This window comes from Papio anubis, chromosome 10, assembly GCF_008728515.1.
Source record: "Papio anubis isolate 15944 chromosome 10, Panubis1.0, whole genome shotgun sequence".
NCBI classification, from domain to species: Eukaryota; Metazoa; Chordata; class Mammalia; order Primates; family Cercopithecidae; genus Papio; species Papio anubis.
The window spans coordinates 123,138,030-123,157,480 of record NC_044985.1 but is presented as its reverse complement, the minus strand read 5'-3'; the positions used below and the strand labels follow the sequence as shown (position 1 = coordinate 123,157,480).

Here is a 19,451-nt window from a genome sequence, read left to right as displayed (position 1 = left end):
CACGTGGTCCGTGGGTAGAAGTTGTTCAGCTGAGGTCTTGGCTACCTGCCGTTAGCCCACATGCAGATATTACTGTGTCCACCTAGTATGCAGAGAAGCTTAGGGGTGCGTCCTTCTGTTTCTGCCCTAGCTGGTAATTCTCTTGACCACAGGATCCCAGTTTCCCTTCCTTTATATGTAAGACACTTTGTTCAGTGTCTTTATTTCATAATCACTGTTGAGAAATGGAAGTAAAGTAGTATCAGTTGTCTGTAGACTTAGTGGCAGATTGCAGGGGAGGCTGCATCCCAAAGCTGGGCTGGCCCTGGAGGACAGGCTCAGGGACAGCTCCGTGTCCCCTCTCATGGGTGCCAAACCATTCTGTGAGTGCCTGTGCTTCAAAGGTGAGCCCTGAGAGCTCTGTCCTCGGCCCCCTCTGGCCTTGAGGGAACAGGGGCTGGGAGGTTTCTAGCTGAACCCTGAGGGGCTGCTTGGGGGCTCTGGGTCTTGTTGGCTTGGGAGTTGTTGCTGCTGCTTTTTCCCGATGCACTCTGGCCTGCTAATGTCAGTGTTCGACAAACCAAGGAGAGGACACTTTCCTGAGCTCTTTCAGTCCATGCTTTATCGTTTTTGTCTTCAGAATTCAGAGCAACCTAGCAGCCATGTGTAACAAACACGTCACTTGTCCCTGTGGAGATTGGCCCACCAGCCTCCACTGGGACCCTGTCCACTTTAACAAGCCCACTCGAGTTTAGGGTGGAGCAGTTGAGAGCTCCACAAGCACCACACACTTTGGGATCCCTGTGATCCCAACATTCCTGGCAGCAGGAACACAGAGAGGACTCAGTCTTCACTTTACTGATGGCGCCGCTCTGTGCTATGGACAGGCCAGGCTTGCCTCCCTCACAGCCCTGACCATGGGCAACTGCAACTGGCTGCTGTTTTTCAAGCCTGGGAGAAGAGTTTTCAAGAAGAGTTTTCAAGCTGGCTGCAGGAAACAGGTGCGTGCCAGGCAGAAGGCGCGGGTCAGGGGGAGTCACTGCAGGCAATCTCTGCATCCCGCCCAGGGCTTCAGCTCACCGGCCTTTCCATGACCGGCCAAGAGCAGCCCTCAAGAGGCCACTCGTGTTATTTTGTTTTTGCACCATAGGCTCACATTCTATGACTCCTAGAAGTAATTTTTTAAGATGAGTATCGTAGCTCCTTTGTATTCTGCACATTGGCGACCCCATGTCAAGCTTGAGGACTCCCCAACAGCAGTCTTGACCCAGGCACTGCCCTGTACCTCTCAGAAGCCCCCGTCGGCCGCTGGTCCCGCCTGCCTGGGGGACATGAGGACCGCTGGCTCACTCCAGCTTCGCTGAATTCCTGCAGCCCAACACAGTCCCTGGCTGAGGATGGCCTCGGGGGCTCCTGCTGAATTCCATTTTTCCTGTTGTCACTGCGCCCTGGTGAGCCCTGTAGTCCTCGCTGTTGATCCAGCTGCAGCATTCACAGCGCATTATTTTTTTTTTTTGAGACGGAGTCTCGCTCTGTCGCCCAGGCTGGAGTGCAGTGGCCGGATCGCAGCTCACTGCAAGCTCCGCCTCCCGGGTTCACGCCATTCTCCTGCCTCAGCCTCCCGAGTAGCTGGGACCACAGGCGCCCGCCACCACGCCCGGCTAATTTTTTGTATTTTTTTAAGTAGAGACGGGGTTTCACCGTGTTAGCCAGGATGGTCTCGATCTCCTGACCTCGTGATCCGCCTGTCTCGGCCTCCCAAAGTGCTGGGATTACAGGCTTGAGCCACCGCGCCCGGCCACAGCGCATTATTAGGAGACCACCCCAAAGCTGCCACGGGTGTCGGTGCAGAGTGAGGTTAAGGAGATGGGATTGTTGATGTCTCATTCCATGCTGGTTGCATGTGTAGCTTTTACAAGAAGAAGACATAGATGAGAAGCTGAGAAGTAAGCCTAAGCCCTGTGTGTTTGACCGGGGCTCCTCACGGTAGTCCTAGGAGGCCAAAAGAAATAAAGAAGACACTTGAGTTGGGGTCAGTGCTGCCACCTCAGGGCGAGGCCAGGTCCCACCTCCAGAACCCCTCTGCCTCTCCTCTCCTGGTGCCCCAGGAGCTGGCTTCACTGCTTGGAAGAAAGCACCCTGATCCCAGTCCTCACGTCGCTCCTACAGGCCGGGCCTTCAGGCCATGCTCCTCATTCCTGGAGGGGTCCCTGGGAGAGCCCACCCCACCACCCCCAGTGGCAGACCCTCTGAAAGATGGCTGGAGACCCCAGAACCATGGCTCTGGAGCCAGTCTCTGGGCCAGGGTCTCAAAAGCACAGAAAGAAGTTCAAGGTTGCCTTTCTCTTTGCATTTTAATCATTTATTTCTTCATTGAAATAGAGGTTATAAAAGCCATTTGAACTACATAGTGGTTTCATTACTTTAGGAGGCTTTTGTTTGGATGATTTAAACTCTTTATAAGCCATCATATTGTTAGTGACATTTGGCAATGGTGTTTGTCAGACAGATTTCTTGAACACAAAATCTAATTAGTGTCATTAAATCATCAGTGAATTTGAATAGAGTTTTATAATTGAAAAGGGAATCATTTTAAAAATATAACTTAAATTATTAATGTTGGGTAAATAGGATCTTTTAGGAGAGTTTTAATGCTCGTGGTCCCCGTGGACTTTCCTGTTTCCTGGCTCTTTGTGGTGGTTTCGACCCAGCCTCGCCTCTCCTACTCGGACAGTGCTTTTCCACTTAGAAGCGGATCCCAGATGAGCGTGGAAGTTTCTCTCTCGTACTTCTGTGTTTTTGTTTGTTTGTTTTTTGAGGCAGTCTCGCTCAGCTGTCACCCAGGCTGGAGTGCGGTGGTGCCATCTCAGCTCACTGCAATCTTCTCCCAGGTTCAAGCGATTCTCATGCCTCAGCCTCCTGAGTGGCTGGGATTACCAGCATGCACCACCACACCTGGCTGCTAATTTTTGTATTTTTGGTAGAGACAGGGTTTTCCCATGTTGGCCAGGCTGGGCTCAAACTCCTGACCTCAAGTGATTTGCCTGCCTCGGCCTCCCAAAGTGCTGGGTTTACAGGCATGAGCCACCACACCCGGCCTGTCTCTTGCATTTCTGATCAATGCCTCCCAGAAGTGTATGGAGAGGGAGAATACAAACATAGGTACCCAGAGAGGGTCCAAGGACAGGCCACGATGCTATGGCTAGAGCATGCCCCAGGCCAGTGAGTAACAGAGCAGGGGCATGTGGGAGACCCCAAGCACAAGCTTGGGCCCCAGCACCCCCTGCAGGGCGCACCTCTCCCCAGGAAACATGGGGCACCCCCTGCAGGGCGCATCTCTCCCCAGGAGGCACGTGGCACCCCCAGAGGGCACACCTCTCCCCAGGAGTTAGGGTACACCTCTCCCCAGGGGGCATGGGGCACCCCCTGCAGGCCACACTTCTCCCCCAGAGACACGGGGCACCCCTCATTGGGCAGACCTCTCCCCAGGAGATATAGGGCATCCCCTGTAGGGCATTCCTCTCCCCAGAAGACACTGGGGCACCTCTATAGGGCACATCTCTCCCTAGGAGATACAGGGCACCCCCCATGGGGTGCACCTCTCCCCAGAAGGCACTGGGGCTCCCCTCTTATAGGGCACAGCTTCCAGGGCAGACACTGAGGGACCCCATGGGCACAGCCTCAGGGCGAACTGAGGACCCCCATAGGGCACAGCCTCCAGGGCAGACACTGTGGGACCCCCCCATAATAGAGGCACAACCCTCAAGACAGCCACAAAGGGACACCCCACATAAGGCCCAACTAGAGCGAACCTGGGACCCTGAGCACAGCCTCCCGGGGCAGACACTGTGGGACCCCAGCATCAGGGCACGGCCTCCAGGGCAGACATGATTTGGGGCTGGCCTCAGGAGCGAACTTCAGGGGACCCCCATATAGGAACTGCAGCCCTCAGGAGGCCAGGCTGCTGGGGGGACACTTCCCCACATAGGGCACAGCCTCCAGGGCAGATACTGTGGGACCCCCACATAGGGCACAGCCTCCAGGGCAGTCACTGTGGGACCCCCGCATAGGGCACAGCCTCCAGGGCAGACACTGTGGGACCCCGCATGGGAAGACTGCAGCCTCCAGGGCATGTACAGGGTACGTTTTGTATGTAGGTTGCACATCGCCGTCCTGCAAGGCTTTTACCCTTTCTCCCCTGCAGTGGTGGAAGGCGTGCCTTTTCTTCCCTAACTTCAGAGTATTCCCAGGTGAATGCATGAAAAATAAAAATCATTTACACACTGTTTTAGTGTGCATGTCTTTTTTTTTACTAGCAAGGCTGGCCTCTTTTTCATGTGTGCGTGTGTGTGTGTGTGGTGTGTGTGGGTGTCCGTGTGACTTGTGCTGTGGAGAGCACGGTGGGTAGGAGAGAGTTTTCAGAGCTGTTTAGTTGATAATGTGACTCTTCCTTTCAGGGAGGGACTAACGTGGAAAGGAACCTAGTTTTCTGGCACTGGGAGCGTGGGCCCTGATCCTTATTCTCTTTAATATCTGGCCGAGGAAGCTGAAGAGGTGTTGCCCAGGCCCAGCTTTCCGGTCACCTGAGGCAGCCGTCAGTGAGCCTCAGAGCTCACCTGGGCTGTGCTGAATACCTGATCCAGGGCTCCATGCCAGGACAGGGGTGCGGTGGGGAGGCGGGGACAGGACCTCACCCTTGGTTTAGAGCAGAGTCCCTCTGTGGTGCCTCTGGGTGAGGGTTAAGAATAGACGGGAAGACTTTGTGCGCACCTTTGCTTAGCATGAGCTGCCTCCCAAGCTAAGCAGAGGCGCACGCACGTGGCAGTGGGGTCTGTCGACCCATGGGGCACATGGGCACACACCTGGAGAGCCATGGGTGCCGCGGCTGGTCTGCGCCTGGTGTTCCCCTCCATGGGTGGCAGCTTACCATCCGTGGCGTCCACTCTTCTGCCCTTTCCTCCTGGCGCCTGCCGCTGTATGTGGGTGCAGCGTCTCCATACTCTGGGGCTGTTCCCCTGGCAAGTTGAAAAAGAGACACAAGAAACTCAGAAGTTTACTTTTTAAAGTGAAAATCTTTTTGGGTTACCCCTTGAATATTTGTATATTAAATTCTGAAGGCAGAGTCAAAGCAACTAAATTCTAGGGCTCCTATATTTGGTTCAGAGTTCAGTGTACACTTCAAGTAGAGTTAAAGTCTGGTTAGAGTAATAGGATCAGCTATGATTGGTTTTGTTTTTGCTTTTCTTAGAAGAACGAGGTCATAGTCATCTTATTTTAAATTGCTCATCATAGTTTCAGTCTGCAAAAAATTGCTTCCCAACAGCCCTTCCCCCACGGAGTAGTCTAACGTGAAATGTTAGTGAGGGATTAGTTGCAGACAATTTTAGCTCACTTAAAAATAAGCGCATCTCGAAGTCCTGTTTTTCGAAGCCTGAATTCGGTACTCCAGTGACGCACCTGCCCTCCGGAAACCAACTGAGGGTGCCCCACGAAGAATAAGTACCTATTCACGATGCCAGGTTGTGGGGCGGGAGTGAAGAAGAGTGCAATGGCCATCTTCCCTTGTGGTTCGTCAGCATTTTCCAAGAGCGCCAAGGGCAGAGGGTCCCTGTGTCAGAAGATGAAGAAACAGGCCTGACGTCTGAGGTTGTGCTGTAAACAAGGAGTGTTGAAATCCAGTTTGTCCTGATGGCTTTCACTTTGCAGGCTTTGCTCTGCAGATAATCTGTTATAAATCTAATAAGGTGGAATGCCTCCCTGCACAAGCGAAGCGTGAGATCACACAGCGTTGCCGGGGGCAGTTAGGGAATCAGTCACCGTTTGTGGCTGCTGGTTTCATTAAAACTCCACCACAGTCGTGCTTCTGGGAGTTTTGCCTTCCTGTGAATTTTAATCCCCAGCAGCCATGGCTGTTGTTTTCATTCTTTTTGAAATGATGGTGGAAAGAGCTCACTTTCCTTCTGGGTTCTGGCTGACAAATAGATACTGTGCGACTGCATTAGGCTGCATCTGTCCGCTCTGTTTCCGCCCTGAGTGAGCTCTGAGCAGCAGGAGGGAGGGAGCCAAGGGGCCCTGTGCAGGTGACAGCCAGAGGGGAGGGGCTTGCCATAACGAGGAGATCAGTTCAACAAAGGATCGTGTTTGTTTTCTGAGCTGAGAAGCGCCCCGAAGCCCTGTGGGTTGTACGTTTATAGGTTAACCTACCGTTTATAGGTTAACCTGCCGGTGGCATTCCCAGTCTGCAGACAGTGGCCCAGGGACCCCCTCGGGGCACTTTTACCTGTGTACACAGCTCCGGCACCCCAAGGCAGAGTCCTGAATCTGTACCTGCCCAGATGTTTGTCCTGGTAGAGGGACTTTGCTTGCGTGTGGCGCGAGGAACACTGTGTTAGGAAGGTGTGCTCCGGGCAGTATCTCCCTCGTCTTGAGGGGGCCTGATTTTACCTTAGGATAACATCTAGTGTCTGCAGGAAGTCGGCCTCTCTAGGCGACATCTTTTGAAAGTGACGGTTTGATGACGACCAGGCTGCACGGAGGCGAACCCAGGCCAGCTCTTCTGAGCGTTCTCCCCATGCCACCTCTTCCAGTCCTCACAGGAACCCTTGGGGCAGGTCCCACGTTTAACCCAGCATGGACAGCTTAAATATTTAGGTGGAAGTGTGCTGGCAGCAAGCAGGCGGGCGGAGCAGGGTTTCTTGGCCAGGCAGCCTGCCCTCCAGCCAGCATGCCACAGACCACCTGTGAGTCTTCAGAGGCCAGTGCTGCCCAGATGAAGGAGGTGGCAAGAGCTTGCTTACGTTTATCCCACCATCCCCCAGAAGTTCATTTAAGTGGGTTGTTCGGAATTAAGTGTTTGCCATGGGAAAGATACAGGTGAGATGCTTGGTGTGTGCAGCCCAGCCCTGACGGCCCTCCCTGCCTCTCCTGCACGCACTGCTGCCAGGCATGGTGGGAGACCCCTCTCCCTCAGCCCACCCAGGCCTCCTGCCTTGCCTGTGCCCACACATCTGCCAGGAGCAGCACTCATGCTGGAAGGCAGCCCGCGGGTGCACCTGCCTGAGTAGGGTCGTGCCTCAGCCCCTCCCCTTCTCCCTCTTTCCCTGGGTGTGTGCCTACCTCCCGCCACCTCTCCGGCTTTTCTACCCCCGTGCTCCTGGCTGGAATTGAGTCCCACCCCCTTTGTGAGGGCTGTAGGTGGGTGGGTGTGTTTGTGGACAGGGCTTTTTGTCTGTGGGGAGAGCAGGCAGGTCCTGTCCCCAATGTCTGGATGCTGACCTGCTCTCTCTGCTGCCATAAATTCTCGCTGTGTGTGACCACAAGTGTGACTGGACAGCCCTACCTAAAGCCCGAGGTCGCACTGCCCTGGACTCAATGCGATTCCTGTGGGGCTCTGCCATCCAGGCCACTTCTGCCACCATGGGGCAGTGGGGAGGGAGGCTGGCTGTGGGCTGCAGGCTGCAATGGCCCAGCTCAGGTGAGCCGGGAAAGACCAGCACTGTGGTCTCTATCCTGGAGGCTGGGGCGGCCTCACTCCAGAGCTGTCTGCCGGAGGCACCGCAATGGGGCAGGCGGTTTCTGCCTGGGGACCCTTCCTCAGGGTGGGCCATGGGGGCAGGGGCAGCAGCCCAGGACACCCTTCCATCCACATGGGGCACTCATGAGAGGCAGTCATGTTCATTTTGCCTATTCACTGTCACCGCAAGTTTGAGGTTGCTGAATGCCATCTGGTTGGCCAGTGCGTGTCTCTGTCCCTTGTCTGGGCTGGGGCTTTACTTACAGAATGGAAGAATGAGGAGTTTTACCTTACAAAATTATACAGTTGATGTTACATTTAACATTGTGGACATGATGTGATTCGAATTTCACACAAGTCACAGACACGCGGGGTGACTGGCATGTCTCATCTTGAGTAGGAAGAGGTTGTGAGCAAGCTGAAATCCTTTCTTTCCTTCCCCATTTACAAGTGGCTCTGGGTGGTCGTGGAAACTGGCTGAGTCCTCAGCAGTGGGAAGCGAGGCCCAGGAAGGGGGATTGATGTCCCTGGTGGGGCCATTCCTCCTCCCCCGCACCGCCTGTGACCATGAAAGGGCTTCGGCCAGGCTGTTTTTGCAGCCTGGATCTTCCCAGAAGCCTAGGGGTCTGAAAGGTGTGTGTGCCGGGTGCCTGGGGGCTGAGCTGGACCTCCAGGCTCTCGCAGGACAGGGTGTGGTAGCCACCTGGGAGCTGGATCTGCAGGGGCAGCAAGGGCGTGGAGCTCGCCAGTCGGCTCCGGCCTCTTATGTGAAGAAGGACCCAGCAAGATGCCAGAGATGTTCCCGGACACACACTGCCCGCCGCCATCACCTTGCCGACACCACTGAGGTTCAGTGCCCACAGAGAAGGGCAGCGTCCTTGCACACTCACAGGCGCCTGGAACACACGTGCTCACTCCCTTGCACGCACACTGACATTCAGAACACACACTTGTGTGCACAAGCAGGTTGATGTGCATGTCTCTCCGTGCAGGCGACCCTGTTGTCCTGGAGAAGCAGGCCCTGTAGCTGAAGGCTCGTGCCGCCTCCCGCCCTGAGCACACTGCGTGGTGGGTTCTCAGGCTGTGGCATCTCAGGGACCCAGGCCCCCGTCCCTGCTGGCCCGACTCTGTCAGGGTTGCCTCTGCCCGACTTTGTAATCCTTTTCACCTGCTTTCCTCAGCCACTGGCATTTTCCTTTGCTCTGAAGTGACGTACATCTGTTGTAGGGCAGCAGTCGGTCCCGACCTTTTTGGCACCAGGGACTCTGGTTTCATGGAAGGTGGTTTTTTCCATGGACAGGGGTGGGGGGTGCAAGAGGATGGTTTTGGGATGAAACTTCCATCACCTCAGATCATCAGGCTTTCGAGTCTCATAAGGAGCGTGCATCCTGGATCCCCCACACACAGTTCACAACAGGGTCACACTCCTGAGAGAATCTGATGCCGCCGCTGATCCGGCAGGAGCTCGCGCTCCGGTGGGAATGCTCCCTAGGCTGCCGCTTACCTCCTGCTTTGTGGCCCACTTCCTAATAGGCCAGGGACTGCCACCCATCCACGGCCGGAGGTGGGCACACCTGCCGTAGAGGGATTGAAGAATACACAGGGACGACAGTGTGGCGCGGGTGGCATCCCGTGGGCACCAGTCCTGCTGTGCCAGCACGGTCACTCATGGAGCACAGGCGTCCAGTGGCTGCCTCGCACGCACACCCCACTCTATGCCTTGCTCATCCTTTCCCTGGCCTGAGCCTCATCCTCCAGGCAGAACCACCAGCTGGGAGAAGCCCCACTCTGGAGCCAGCCCAGAGCCCCTGATTCACTAAGTTTCCTCCACAGAAGGTTCCTTGGGCCACTCTGGTTGCCAGGATGCCTGCTCACCCCGAACCCTCTCACCATCCCCTCTCCCTCCATAAGCGGAGCAAGACCAACAAAAAGCATCCCAACAGTGGCCGGGTGAGGCAGCTCACGCCCCTCATCCCAGAGCTTCGGGAAGCTAAGGCGGGAGGATCACTTGAGCCCAGGAGTTTGAGACCAGTCCCCGCAACAGAGCAATACCTTGTTTCGTCAAAAAAGAAAAAAACGTGTCTGGGTGCGGTGGTGTGCACCTGTAGGCTCAGCTACTTAGGAGGCTGAGGTAGGAGAATGGCTTGAGCCCCGGAGTTCGAGACCAGCCTGGGCAACATAGTAGGACCCGTTTGCTACAATTTTTTTTTTTAATTAACTGCCATCTCTTTGGGAGTCTGAGGTAGGAGGATCACTTGAGCCCAGGAGGTCTGGGTTACAGTGAGCTATGATTGTGCCACTGCACTCCAGCCTGGGCAACAGAGCAAGACCCTGTGTCTAAAATTAAAAAAGACAATGGGACAAGAGACAACTGGTAACTGAGCAAGTACTGGGGACAGCAGACAGACCATGAGGGGGACACGTGCGGGCCACAGAGGGTGGCGGAGAGGCTCTCCCCGGCAGGCAGGTGGCAGAGCTCCTCACACCTGTGGAGGCCTGGCACTTCCCCTGGGCTGGCCCAGGGGCTTGTGTGGAAACTGAGGAAACTGTGTGCAGACAGAACCCTGGAGCGTGCGAACAAGAGCAGTGCCATCTTGGAGGAGCGGGAGGATGTGCGGGAGCCCCAGAGCGTGGGCTGGGTCCCAGGACAGAGGTACCCTGGGGTTGCAGGAGTCCCTCTCAGGGCGTCTGGTCAGTTGCACCTTCCCACACTCACCAGCGCCAGGCCAAATTGTTCCTTTTCACCTTTTCTAATACCGTGAGTGACGTGGGAAATGTTCACTAGCGATCTTGAACATTTGTCCCCATTTATCTTTAAACAGTTCTGTGCATCTCCTGTTCTTTTTTGCCCAACTTTTTAGTGGGCTGCCTGTCATATTCTCATTAATGTATAACAACCATTTATGTAAAATTTATCTGTATGTCATAAATACTGCAGTTTTTATTTTACCTTCTACCTTTTAATTGTTATTAAGACAAACATTTTTATGTCTCTGTCAGTTTTTGAAATGTGAGATATAATTTATACTCAGCAGAATGCCAGCCCTTAAGGGTGCTGTTGGGCGACTGTGCCCTCCCCTGTGGACACTCGACAGGTCGGACACTCCATCCACTGGGGCATCGCCTCCGGCCTCGGCCCCCGCCGCCCTCCCTCACCTCCTCAGGGGCAGCCTTCTTCTGATGTGTTTATCCTTGTGCGTTTTTTCTGTTTTAGAACTTCATGTGAATATAGTCAGCCCTCCATATTTTTGGGTTTCACCTCCACTCATTGAGCCCACGGAGGATCAGAGCCTGGAGACACTGAGGGCCAACCACCTGTATTTCCACGCCAGGCCGTGGTGGAATGTGCGGAACTGGAGCTGCGAGTGCAGAGGCCCCGTGGAGGGTCTTCCAGTCTCACCTCTTCTCTCTGCTCTTTCACCCTCTGCCAACACCTGCTCTTTAGCAGTTCCCTGTGTTTTCTTGTGTACACGTAGGTTATTCTTTTTTATGGATAGGTGGTGTTCTCTTTAATGAATACACATCATTTGTCCAAGTGTCCACCTTCGAGGGAATGTGTGAGTTGCGTTGAGGCTGGTCTGTGACCAAAAATCCCATACACATTCCTGTACAGGCTTTCTGTGGGTGTGCTTCCGTGTTTCAGATAAATAGCTAGGAATGGGATTGCTGGGTCTCAGGGCAGATGTGTGTTTAACTTTATAAGAAAGTGCCCAGCAGTTTTCTGACGTGGTTGTACCATTTCAATCTCTCTTCACTGTCTTTAAGTTGTTCTCAAAATAGCATTTCCAACTTGCAAGATAACATAACTCTTCTTGCATATTTTCTTCTAGCAAGCCAATGGCTTTTGTTTTTAATATTTTCCACTTAAAAGGTAAGACAATGCCCAGAGCCTGGAATGGCCCTGACTTCTTTTTTGGACTGAAATAGCAGCAGTGCAGGGCAGGGCAGTGCCCAGGGCCACACCAGGGCAGACACATGGGGCCTGGGCTGGTTTCTTGGGTCTTCATCGGGTCTCTGTGTGTGGAGCCTGGGCTCTGACCATCTGTCTGCTCCTTCTGCTTGCAGCAACAGCAGGAGATGCTGGCCATGAAGCACCAGCAGGAGCTGCTGGAACACCAGCGGAAGCTGGAGAGGCACCGCCAGGAGCAGGAGCTGGAGAAGCAGCACCGGGAGCAGAAGCTGCAGCAGCTCAAGAACAAGGAAAAGGGCAAAGAGAGTGAGTGCGGGCACGGAAGGCTGGGCAGAGGGAGGGAGGCTGAGTGCGGGTGCAGAAGGCTGGGCAGAGGGAGGGAGTGGGGGCATGAACTCCGGAAGGTGGGGGGCAGAGGGAGTGAGTGCAGGAGGGCACTGGGGCAGCACATGGGGAGTGGGGAAAGATCTAGGGGCAGCTGAGCCTCACCGTGGTGACTCTTGCCACTTCGCCTGTGCTGGGTTTCTAAGAAGCAGGCCAGGAACGGAACTCCCACCCCCTGACAGGGACAGTGAGTGTAGCGTGTGTGTCAGCCCACCCTTGGTTAGCTCCCCCGGTGAACCAGAGTCCATGGATTTATCTTCATCCAGGGCTGCAGGATTCAATATTAACATCAAAGCAAGGGGCATTCAGCCCGACTTTTGGTTTGATTTAAACATTTTAAAGACTGTTTGGCAGGATTCCTAATAGACTTAAAAATATTAAAAGCCATAAAGCATGCCAGATGCACAGTGAATTTCATCTGTGAGTTCTGCCCTGCATTTTTCAAAGTACTTTTCTTTCGGGAGCATTTTGTAAGTGCCTTGAAAGCAGGTGTTAGGTTGTAGAGCAACTCACGGCCCAGTGAGGGGCAGGTGCTAGGTTGTAGAGTGACCCAGTGAGGGCCAGCAGCGTGCTTTTCCCATCTACTCCTTCCACTCTGAATTTTGCCTTCTGTGGGGGCTGTGTTTGTACATCTGGAGACCAGCGTGGTCTGTCTTCTTCTAAGGAGAGCCCACACTTGATACTCTCCAGGAGAACATTCTATTTGCCGTTTCCCGCTTTGGAAAATTAGAGGGACACATCTACTGAGGAAAAGGTTACAGTGTCGCCCCTGCTGACTGCGGGCTGCTGGGCCAAGGACCTGTGGGCTCCTCTGCACGAGGACAGTGCCCAATGTCACCAGCGTGTCTGAGCCCTGGCGTGTCCCCGGGGTGCAGGGTCCACCGTGAGGCTGAGTCTGCTCTGAGCATCCTCTCAGATCTTCACTTAAAAGAGCCCTTGGCTCACTGTGTGTTTGTATCCTTTCTATGGACAACTTGTTGTTTTAAGTGACACAGACAGTCAGGATCTAATCACCAGAGTGAGGGGACTTTCATGGACACGCCGAGTTTCTGCCCTGGACTTCCGTGCTTAGTTGAACTTGTCTGTTCCTGGTAATACTGAAAATGAGCCGAGGTGTACATTTTCCTCAGGTAACAGAATTCCGGGTAAGGAGAGTAGAGTGATGCACTCTTGTAGGGCTGGCCCATAAGTAGGAAGAGAAAGCTTTCTGCACTTCCCCCTTCCCCAAAGATAACTCCTCTCCTGACATTTAACGTGGAAGATTAATTTGCCTGCTTTTGAAATGTATGTAAGTGGAACCCTTAATATGTAGGATTTTTGTGTTTTGCTTCTTTCTCTGGACATTATGCTTGTGAAATTCATCCCCATTTTGCATTCAGCAAGAGGTCATTCATTATCTATTATATATTGCTGTGTGGTGTCCCATTTATAAATGCACCAATGTAGTCATTTCTTCTAAAGTTGTTAGATACTTGGCTTGTTTCCTAACCAGAGCTATTAAAAGCAATGCTGCTGTGTGCATTCTTGTACATGTTTCTTGGTACATGTGGCCAAATGTGAAGTGGAGTTGTTGAACTTTGGGGCATGCATGTTGTCAGTATTCATATGTGATGCCTAAAAGTTTTCAAAGTGGTATACCACTTTACACTCCTACCAGCCACGTACGGGGGTTCCTGTGGCTCCATGTCCTTGTCAACACTTGCTGCTGTCAGTCACTTTAATTTCAGCTCCTCCTCGTGCCCTCAGCCGCATTTCTTTGATTACCAATAAGATACAGTTTATTTTCATAAGTTTTTTGGCCAAATGAATATTCCTCTCTTTGTGAAGTGCTTGTTCAAGTCTCTTGCCCATTTTTCTGATGGGGGAGTCTCCCTTTTTCTTGATTTGGAGTTGTTCTTTCTATATTATGGAATCAAGCCTTTGGCCAGTTGTACATGCTGTAAATCTCCTCTTCCGCTCTGTACTTTGCCTGTTCACTCTCTTAATGTTATCTCTCAGGCACAGAAATTCTCCCTTCTAATACAGTTTCAGTCTTTTCCTTTAGGTGATTTTGTGCCTCGAGAAATCTTTCTCTTCTTCAAAATCTTGGGTACGTCCTCTTTAATTGTCTCTTAGGAGCTCATTCTACCTGGAATTGATACCAGTGGGGTTTTGTTTGTGACTGCATTGACTCTGTGGTTCAAATTAGGAAGACTTGATATTTTTACAACATTGATTATTTACCTTCTTTAATTTTTCTTAATATTTTCTTAATAGTTCTATGTTAAGGAGGCGTGCATGTATTTGATTAAATATATTTCAAGTCATTTGATGGCTTTGGTTGCTATTGTGAATGGCTTGGTTTTTATAATTTTGAAAAGCAGTCAATTTTTAACTGTTGACTTTGTGTCCAGCAACCCTGTTAAATTCAGATATCCTAATCATTAATAGATTGTTTTGAATTCTCAACATTTAGAATCCTGTCATCTATAAATAATGACAAGATTGCCTCCTTTCTGATTGGAATACCTTTTATATCTTTTACTTGCTTATTGTGTAGAATGGACTGAGATTGCCAGTAGAGTATTGGATTGTGGTCATGATACCAGGCAAGCACACTTGTCTGGTTCCCAGTTTCCTGTGAAGTGCCATGTTTTCTGTGGGGACTTTGTTTGTATTGTTTACTCATTTGTCTACTTGTTTTAGATAGGTGCTATTTATCAGATTATGGAAGTTTCCTTTCCATTCCTTGTTTGCTCAGGGTTTCAGTACGAATGGATATTGATTTTTATCAGGTGCTGTTTCAGCATCTTTTGAGATGTTTGTATGATTTTTTGGCTTTATTTGGTTAATGAAGTAAAGCATATGGATTTATTTGAATATAAATTCTAACTGGCATTTTTAAAATAACCCCAGCCAACTTGATTGTAATACATTAGCTTTTATGTAGTGAAAACTTGGATTTGCTAATATTTTATTTTGTATGATTGCAACTGTGTTCATGCGGGAGATTGCCAAGCAGTTTCCTTTCTCATAATGTCCTTGTCACGTTTTAGTGTCATGACTATGCTGGCCTCAGAATGAGTTAAGCTTCATTCCTCTCTCCTTTTGTGTTCTCTGGCAAAGTTTATTTAACATGGATATTATTTTTTTCCTTAAATATCTTGTGAAACTTACTGTTAAAGCCATCTAACCCTAAGGTTTTCTTTGTGCAAAGGTTTTTGATTACTTATTCAATTTTTAAAATAGTTAATGGGACATTTTTCCCCCTGGATCACTTTAGCTAAGTTGTTTTTTTTTTTTAAAGAAATATATGCCTTTGTTATACATTTTTGAATTTTGGCGTAGTGGTTTTTGGTGTCATATCCTTTTCTGGTGTTTTTGGCGTCTGTCAGACCTTTAGTGATGTCCTCTGTTACACTCCAGGTATTGGTTGGTTGTGCTTTTTCTCTTTATCGCTGCTGTTTTGTTTTACTTTCGTTTTCCTTGGTCATTCTCTCCAGAAGTTTATCAGTTATTCTTTTCAAAGACTGGCTTTTGACTTTATGGATGTTGTTTGTTGAGTATCAATTTGATTAATTTCTACTATTGTTATTATTTTTCTATGCTGTATTTTCTTAGGTTGTATTGTGGTTTTTGTAGCTTTTTGGTATAGATACATGCGGCATTGATTTCAGCCCTCTCTTCTAATGTGTGCTTATATAGCTATACATTTTCCTCTAAATGCAACCTTATCTGCATCCCACAAGTTTTGATTTGATTTGTAGTTTGACAGTCTTTGTCTTTCAATTAGTTTGGCCCATTTACATTTAATATAATTATTGATGCATTTATGCTTAAATCTATCATTGTACAATATGAATTCTAATTATCTCAACTATTCTAATTTACTTTTCTTGCTTTTAATGTATGTTTTTAGTGATATATATGTGTGTGTATATATATATTTTTTTTCACCAGCTTGATAGTCACTATTTTGCTGTTTCTTTACTGATTATCGACAACTTTATCTAAATTAATACTTTTGCCAATTCTGACAAAGTAAGGGTCTGGAATACTTTCACTCTTAACTTATATACTATTTTGACCTGTATTTAACTCTCAACTTATCTTTAACATCACAAGACATTGTTGTTATTATTTTATAAAGTCAAGATTTACTCATAAATTTATCCTTTCCACTTTTATTCGTTTCTTCATGTCTGACCTTTCATCTGTGATATTCTTTATTTACCTTAATGCAGGTCTAATGGTGAATTTTCTTTCCGTTCAAAATGTGATTTCAGGTTAATCTTTGAAGGTTATTTTTGCTGAGTATAGAATTCTAGGTTTGTATTTATTTTCTTTCAGCCCTTTGAGAATGCCATTCCATTCTCTTCTGCCATCTATTGTTAATCTCCAGAAATCAGCTATCCATCCTATTGTTCCTTCTTTGGAAATACTCTTTTTTCCCAAGCTATTTTTAAGATTTTGTCTTTGATTTTTTTGAAGTTCTTTTTTAATGTGCTTAACTGTAGTTTCTTTCATTTTAATTTCTTCTATTTGGGATTTGTAGTTCCTAAATCTGTTGTTTTATACTGTTGTGAATTCTTAGACCTGATTATTCTCAAACTTCACCACAACAAGTAATGATTTTGCCCCAGTCTCTCCATTTAATCTATCTGGGACTGTGGTCATATACCTGTGTTGGATTAGCTTTCAGTATTCCCTCAGTTTCTTAAGTTATTTTTGTGTCTGTGTTTCCCTTTTCTTTTCTTCAGTGTGGGTATTTTCTTCCAATTTATCATCCACTTCCCTAATTTGTGCTTTACCTGCACAGTAATCTGCTGCTAAACTCATCCATTGGATTTTACCTTTATTTGGTTTTCAGTTCTAGGATTTCCATTTGGCCCTTTTTCATGGTTTTCCATAGACTTTCTTGATCTTATTTTTTTTCTGCACGTAGTGCAGTTTTTTGGAGTCTGACTGATAACACTCTCTGGCCCTGTGGCAAGGCTTTCCTGCCTGTGGTTTCTCTCTATATATCTTTTTTTTTTTTTTTTTTTTTTTGTCAGATTGTGTTTCTTTCTACACTTGGATGTTTTAGGTTGCATGTCTGACTTTGTGCTGTTGTGATGACGGGAGACCTGGGAGGGTGACACATTCTTTTCGAGTGGACTTTGTTTTCCTTCTTGTAGTTGACCAGAAGTGGCCAAGCTTCTTAAGTGTCTGAATGTAGTCAGGTCTGGAGCTGATTCTGAGTTGGGTTTCAGGCCTCCCAAGGGCTGGTGGATTTCTGGCCATCGTTACTCAAAAGGCATAGCCCTTTGAGGTCCTACCCACAAGCCCGTGAGGTTTACTGGGGTCTTTTGATTTTCCTCAGTTTTTGTGGCCCTATCAAGGGCCTCCTTGGAAACCCGCTGCTGACTCTAGAAAACGGGCTGCCCGAGGGTGGGGTCCCACTTCCCGCAGCCCCAGTCTCTGACCTCGGCCCTGGTGTTCCACGCTGCCCTAGTTGCTCTCTGTGCCTTCAGACGGAAGGCTCGGGTGCTTTGTCCACATCTTCTGACCATTTCCCGTGGATTTAATTGAATTACCTGAATATCAATTCTTGAAGTTATATTATTGAAAACACAATGTGCTTGGAGTACTCCAGGTTTCCTAAGCTGTTCTTTATACTGTTTATGTTCTTCATTTTGTCTGGAGTGAAAGGATATGTTAATATTTGGTTTGGTGATTCGCCTTTATATAATTTTTAGATTGTGAAATTGGCATTTTGCTTTTAATTAATCTGCACTAAATTTGAAGTTTTTCCAAATAGGACATTTTTGTTCATTTGTTTGTATTTGAAATCCTTGTGTTCTAAAAAGAATTACATAACTATTCAGTACACCGTTTGTAAGTTTATTTTTAATGTAATGAATGTTATTATAACAAACTAATGCTAAATTAGAATTGGGGTATGATCTAAACTGTATTATTATGCCTATATTACTTGGTACATTTTTATAAATATTTGCTATTTCAAACTAGATATATTTTTCCTAGGAGTACATAGCTAATGCACTCTCTGAGTTTTTAGTTTATTTCTCTATTTAGCTATTTCCAAGTTCTTAGTAATTGTTTTTGTCCATAAAACTAACACTTTTATCAATTATCACAGCATTTTACTCTTGAAATAATAAATGCACTTTCAATGTTTTTTCATTAACTGGTAGAATTTCAAGGTAGAAGAGGCCTCTGAGGAGGGTTTCTATTCCATTTGAGGTCTAATTTTTGCATCAGGATTTGAAAGTGAGTACTAAATCTGCATGATGGCCCTGGCTCCTGTCACACTGATTAGATAAGATGGTGACTTATTCCCCAGGGATTGCCTACAGGGGAGAAGCTTCTAGATGTGGCTGCAGAGGCCCTGAGGAGAAGGAACCTGCAGACGGGGCTGCACGCATGCTTGGTCTTCGCATGCAGATCCGGGCCCTCTCGGTAGCGGAAGGCTGTGCTGTGGGTCTCTCTTCACTCCCGGGTGTTCTACTGAACTGATCCCGAGTGGAACCCGGCTGGCAGTGTTCTTGCGTCTGAAACTGCTGGAGTGACCCTAGTGTGTTGCCTGGGTTGAGGACCAGGAGTCCAGCTGAATCCTCTGGCTTTACGTGTGAGGAATCTGAGTAGAGGCTCCATGGCCTGCCAGGCAGGGCCCACCCTGTGGGGTTGCTTTCCACTTTAGAAAGCTGCCTTCCATAGACAACAGCACGTGGTCCCCCTGGGAGCCCTGTGCGTGGGGTTTTGACGTGTCTGGCCTGTGCTGGTGACACCGCAGTGCAGAAGGCGTGCATTGGACCCACATTGCAGGGTCGTGTGCCACAGCCCAAAGCACTGGGGCCTCCGCCGGGGGTCCGGCCTCCTCTCCACGCTTCTGTGGTTCGCCAGTAGCCCAGTGTGTATCCTATGTATTTTTCTTTGGAGTAGGGAAAATAGTTGCTTATCAGAGAGTTGAAGTTTAAAATTTAAATATCAGCTGGTTGATTTGTGCCACAAGTAACCAACAAATAAGTTTTTCAGATTGCTAAAAAGCAGCTTGGTCTAAATTACTTCCTCAGAGTTTACCAGACTCTTCCAATAAAAATACCATCTTGAGGCTCACAGAATATGAAAAGACTTCACTTCAGAAAACATTTTGGATCCGTTTACCAGCCCAAAACAATCCCTGCACTGCATCCAAAGCGCCGTCCACCCTTAACTGGAGCTCTGGAATGTTCCTGCTCCGTTCTAGCCCCGTCATAGGCGGCAGTCCCGGTGGATTTCACTGTGGATTTGGGTGGTCAGGTTTTATTATTAATAATAAACTGTGTACAGTTGGGTACTTGGCAAGCTTGTGTCGACTCTGCAGCCCTCAGAGTGTGGTCTTGTGGTGAGGACACAGGGCCGCAGGCCCCTGTGGTGGACGCCACTCGGGGGCTCTTATGTAAGCGGGGCCCAGGGGCCGGCGTCTTCCCCCGTGAAGGAGGTTCTTGTTTGTGCAGGCTGGAGGAGCAGTGGCGGCCGGCGCAGAGGACACGAAGCATCTCCAGCGTTTAAGCATTTGAAAACACGGTGTGCAGCATCTGTTTATTCTCCTGGGGTTTTTTTTTTTTTAAGTAAATTTCTTATTGAGTATTTAATAAATATCGTTATACTTGTAAATATTTACATTACTTCTTATTTTAAATA

The 19,451-nt window shown here is 49.0% G+C and overlaps 1 protein-coding gene and 1 long non-coding RNA gene across 21 annotated transcripts in view; one reads left to right on the top strand and one right to left on the bottom strand.

The window, feature by feature from the left end:
- Window positions 1-19,451, top strand: part of HDAC4 (histone deacetylase 4) — a 298,215-nt gene that overhangs the window by 158,295 nt on the left and 120,469 nt on the right. For all 20 annotated transcript variants that reach the window (XR_004176678.1, XM_031651658.1, XM_031651660.1 and 17 more), the window contains one exon: window positions 11,558-11,708. Coding sequence is in view for 19 of the 20 variants with exons in the window: in XM_031651658.1 (XP_031507518.1) it covers window positions 11,558-11,708 (151 nt within the window). In the remaining variant the exon portion in view is untranslated. The remainder of the gene's footprint in view (window positions 1-11,557; window positions 11,709-19,451) is intronic.
- Window positions 1,688-6,108, bottom strand: LOC116269219. The gene is made up of 3 exons (XR_004176679.1): window positions 5,483-6,108; window positions 4,842-4,994; window positions 1,688-1,971 (listed from the first exon to the last, which is right to left on the bottom strand). It is a non-coding gene; the product is annotated as an uncharacterized LOC116269219 (long non-coding RNA).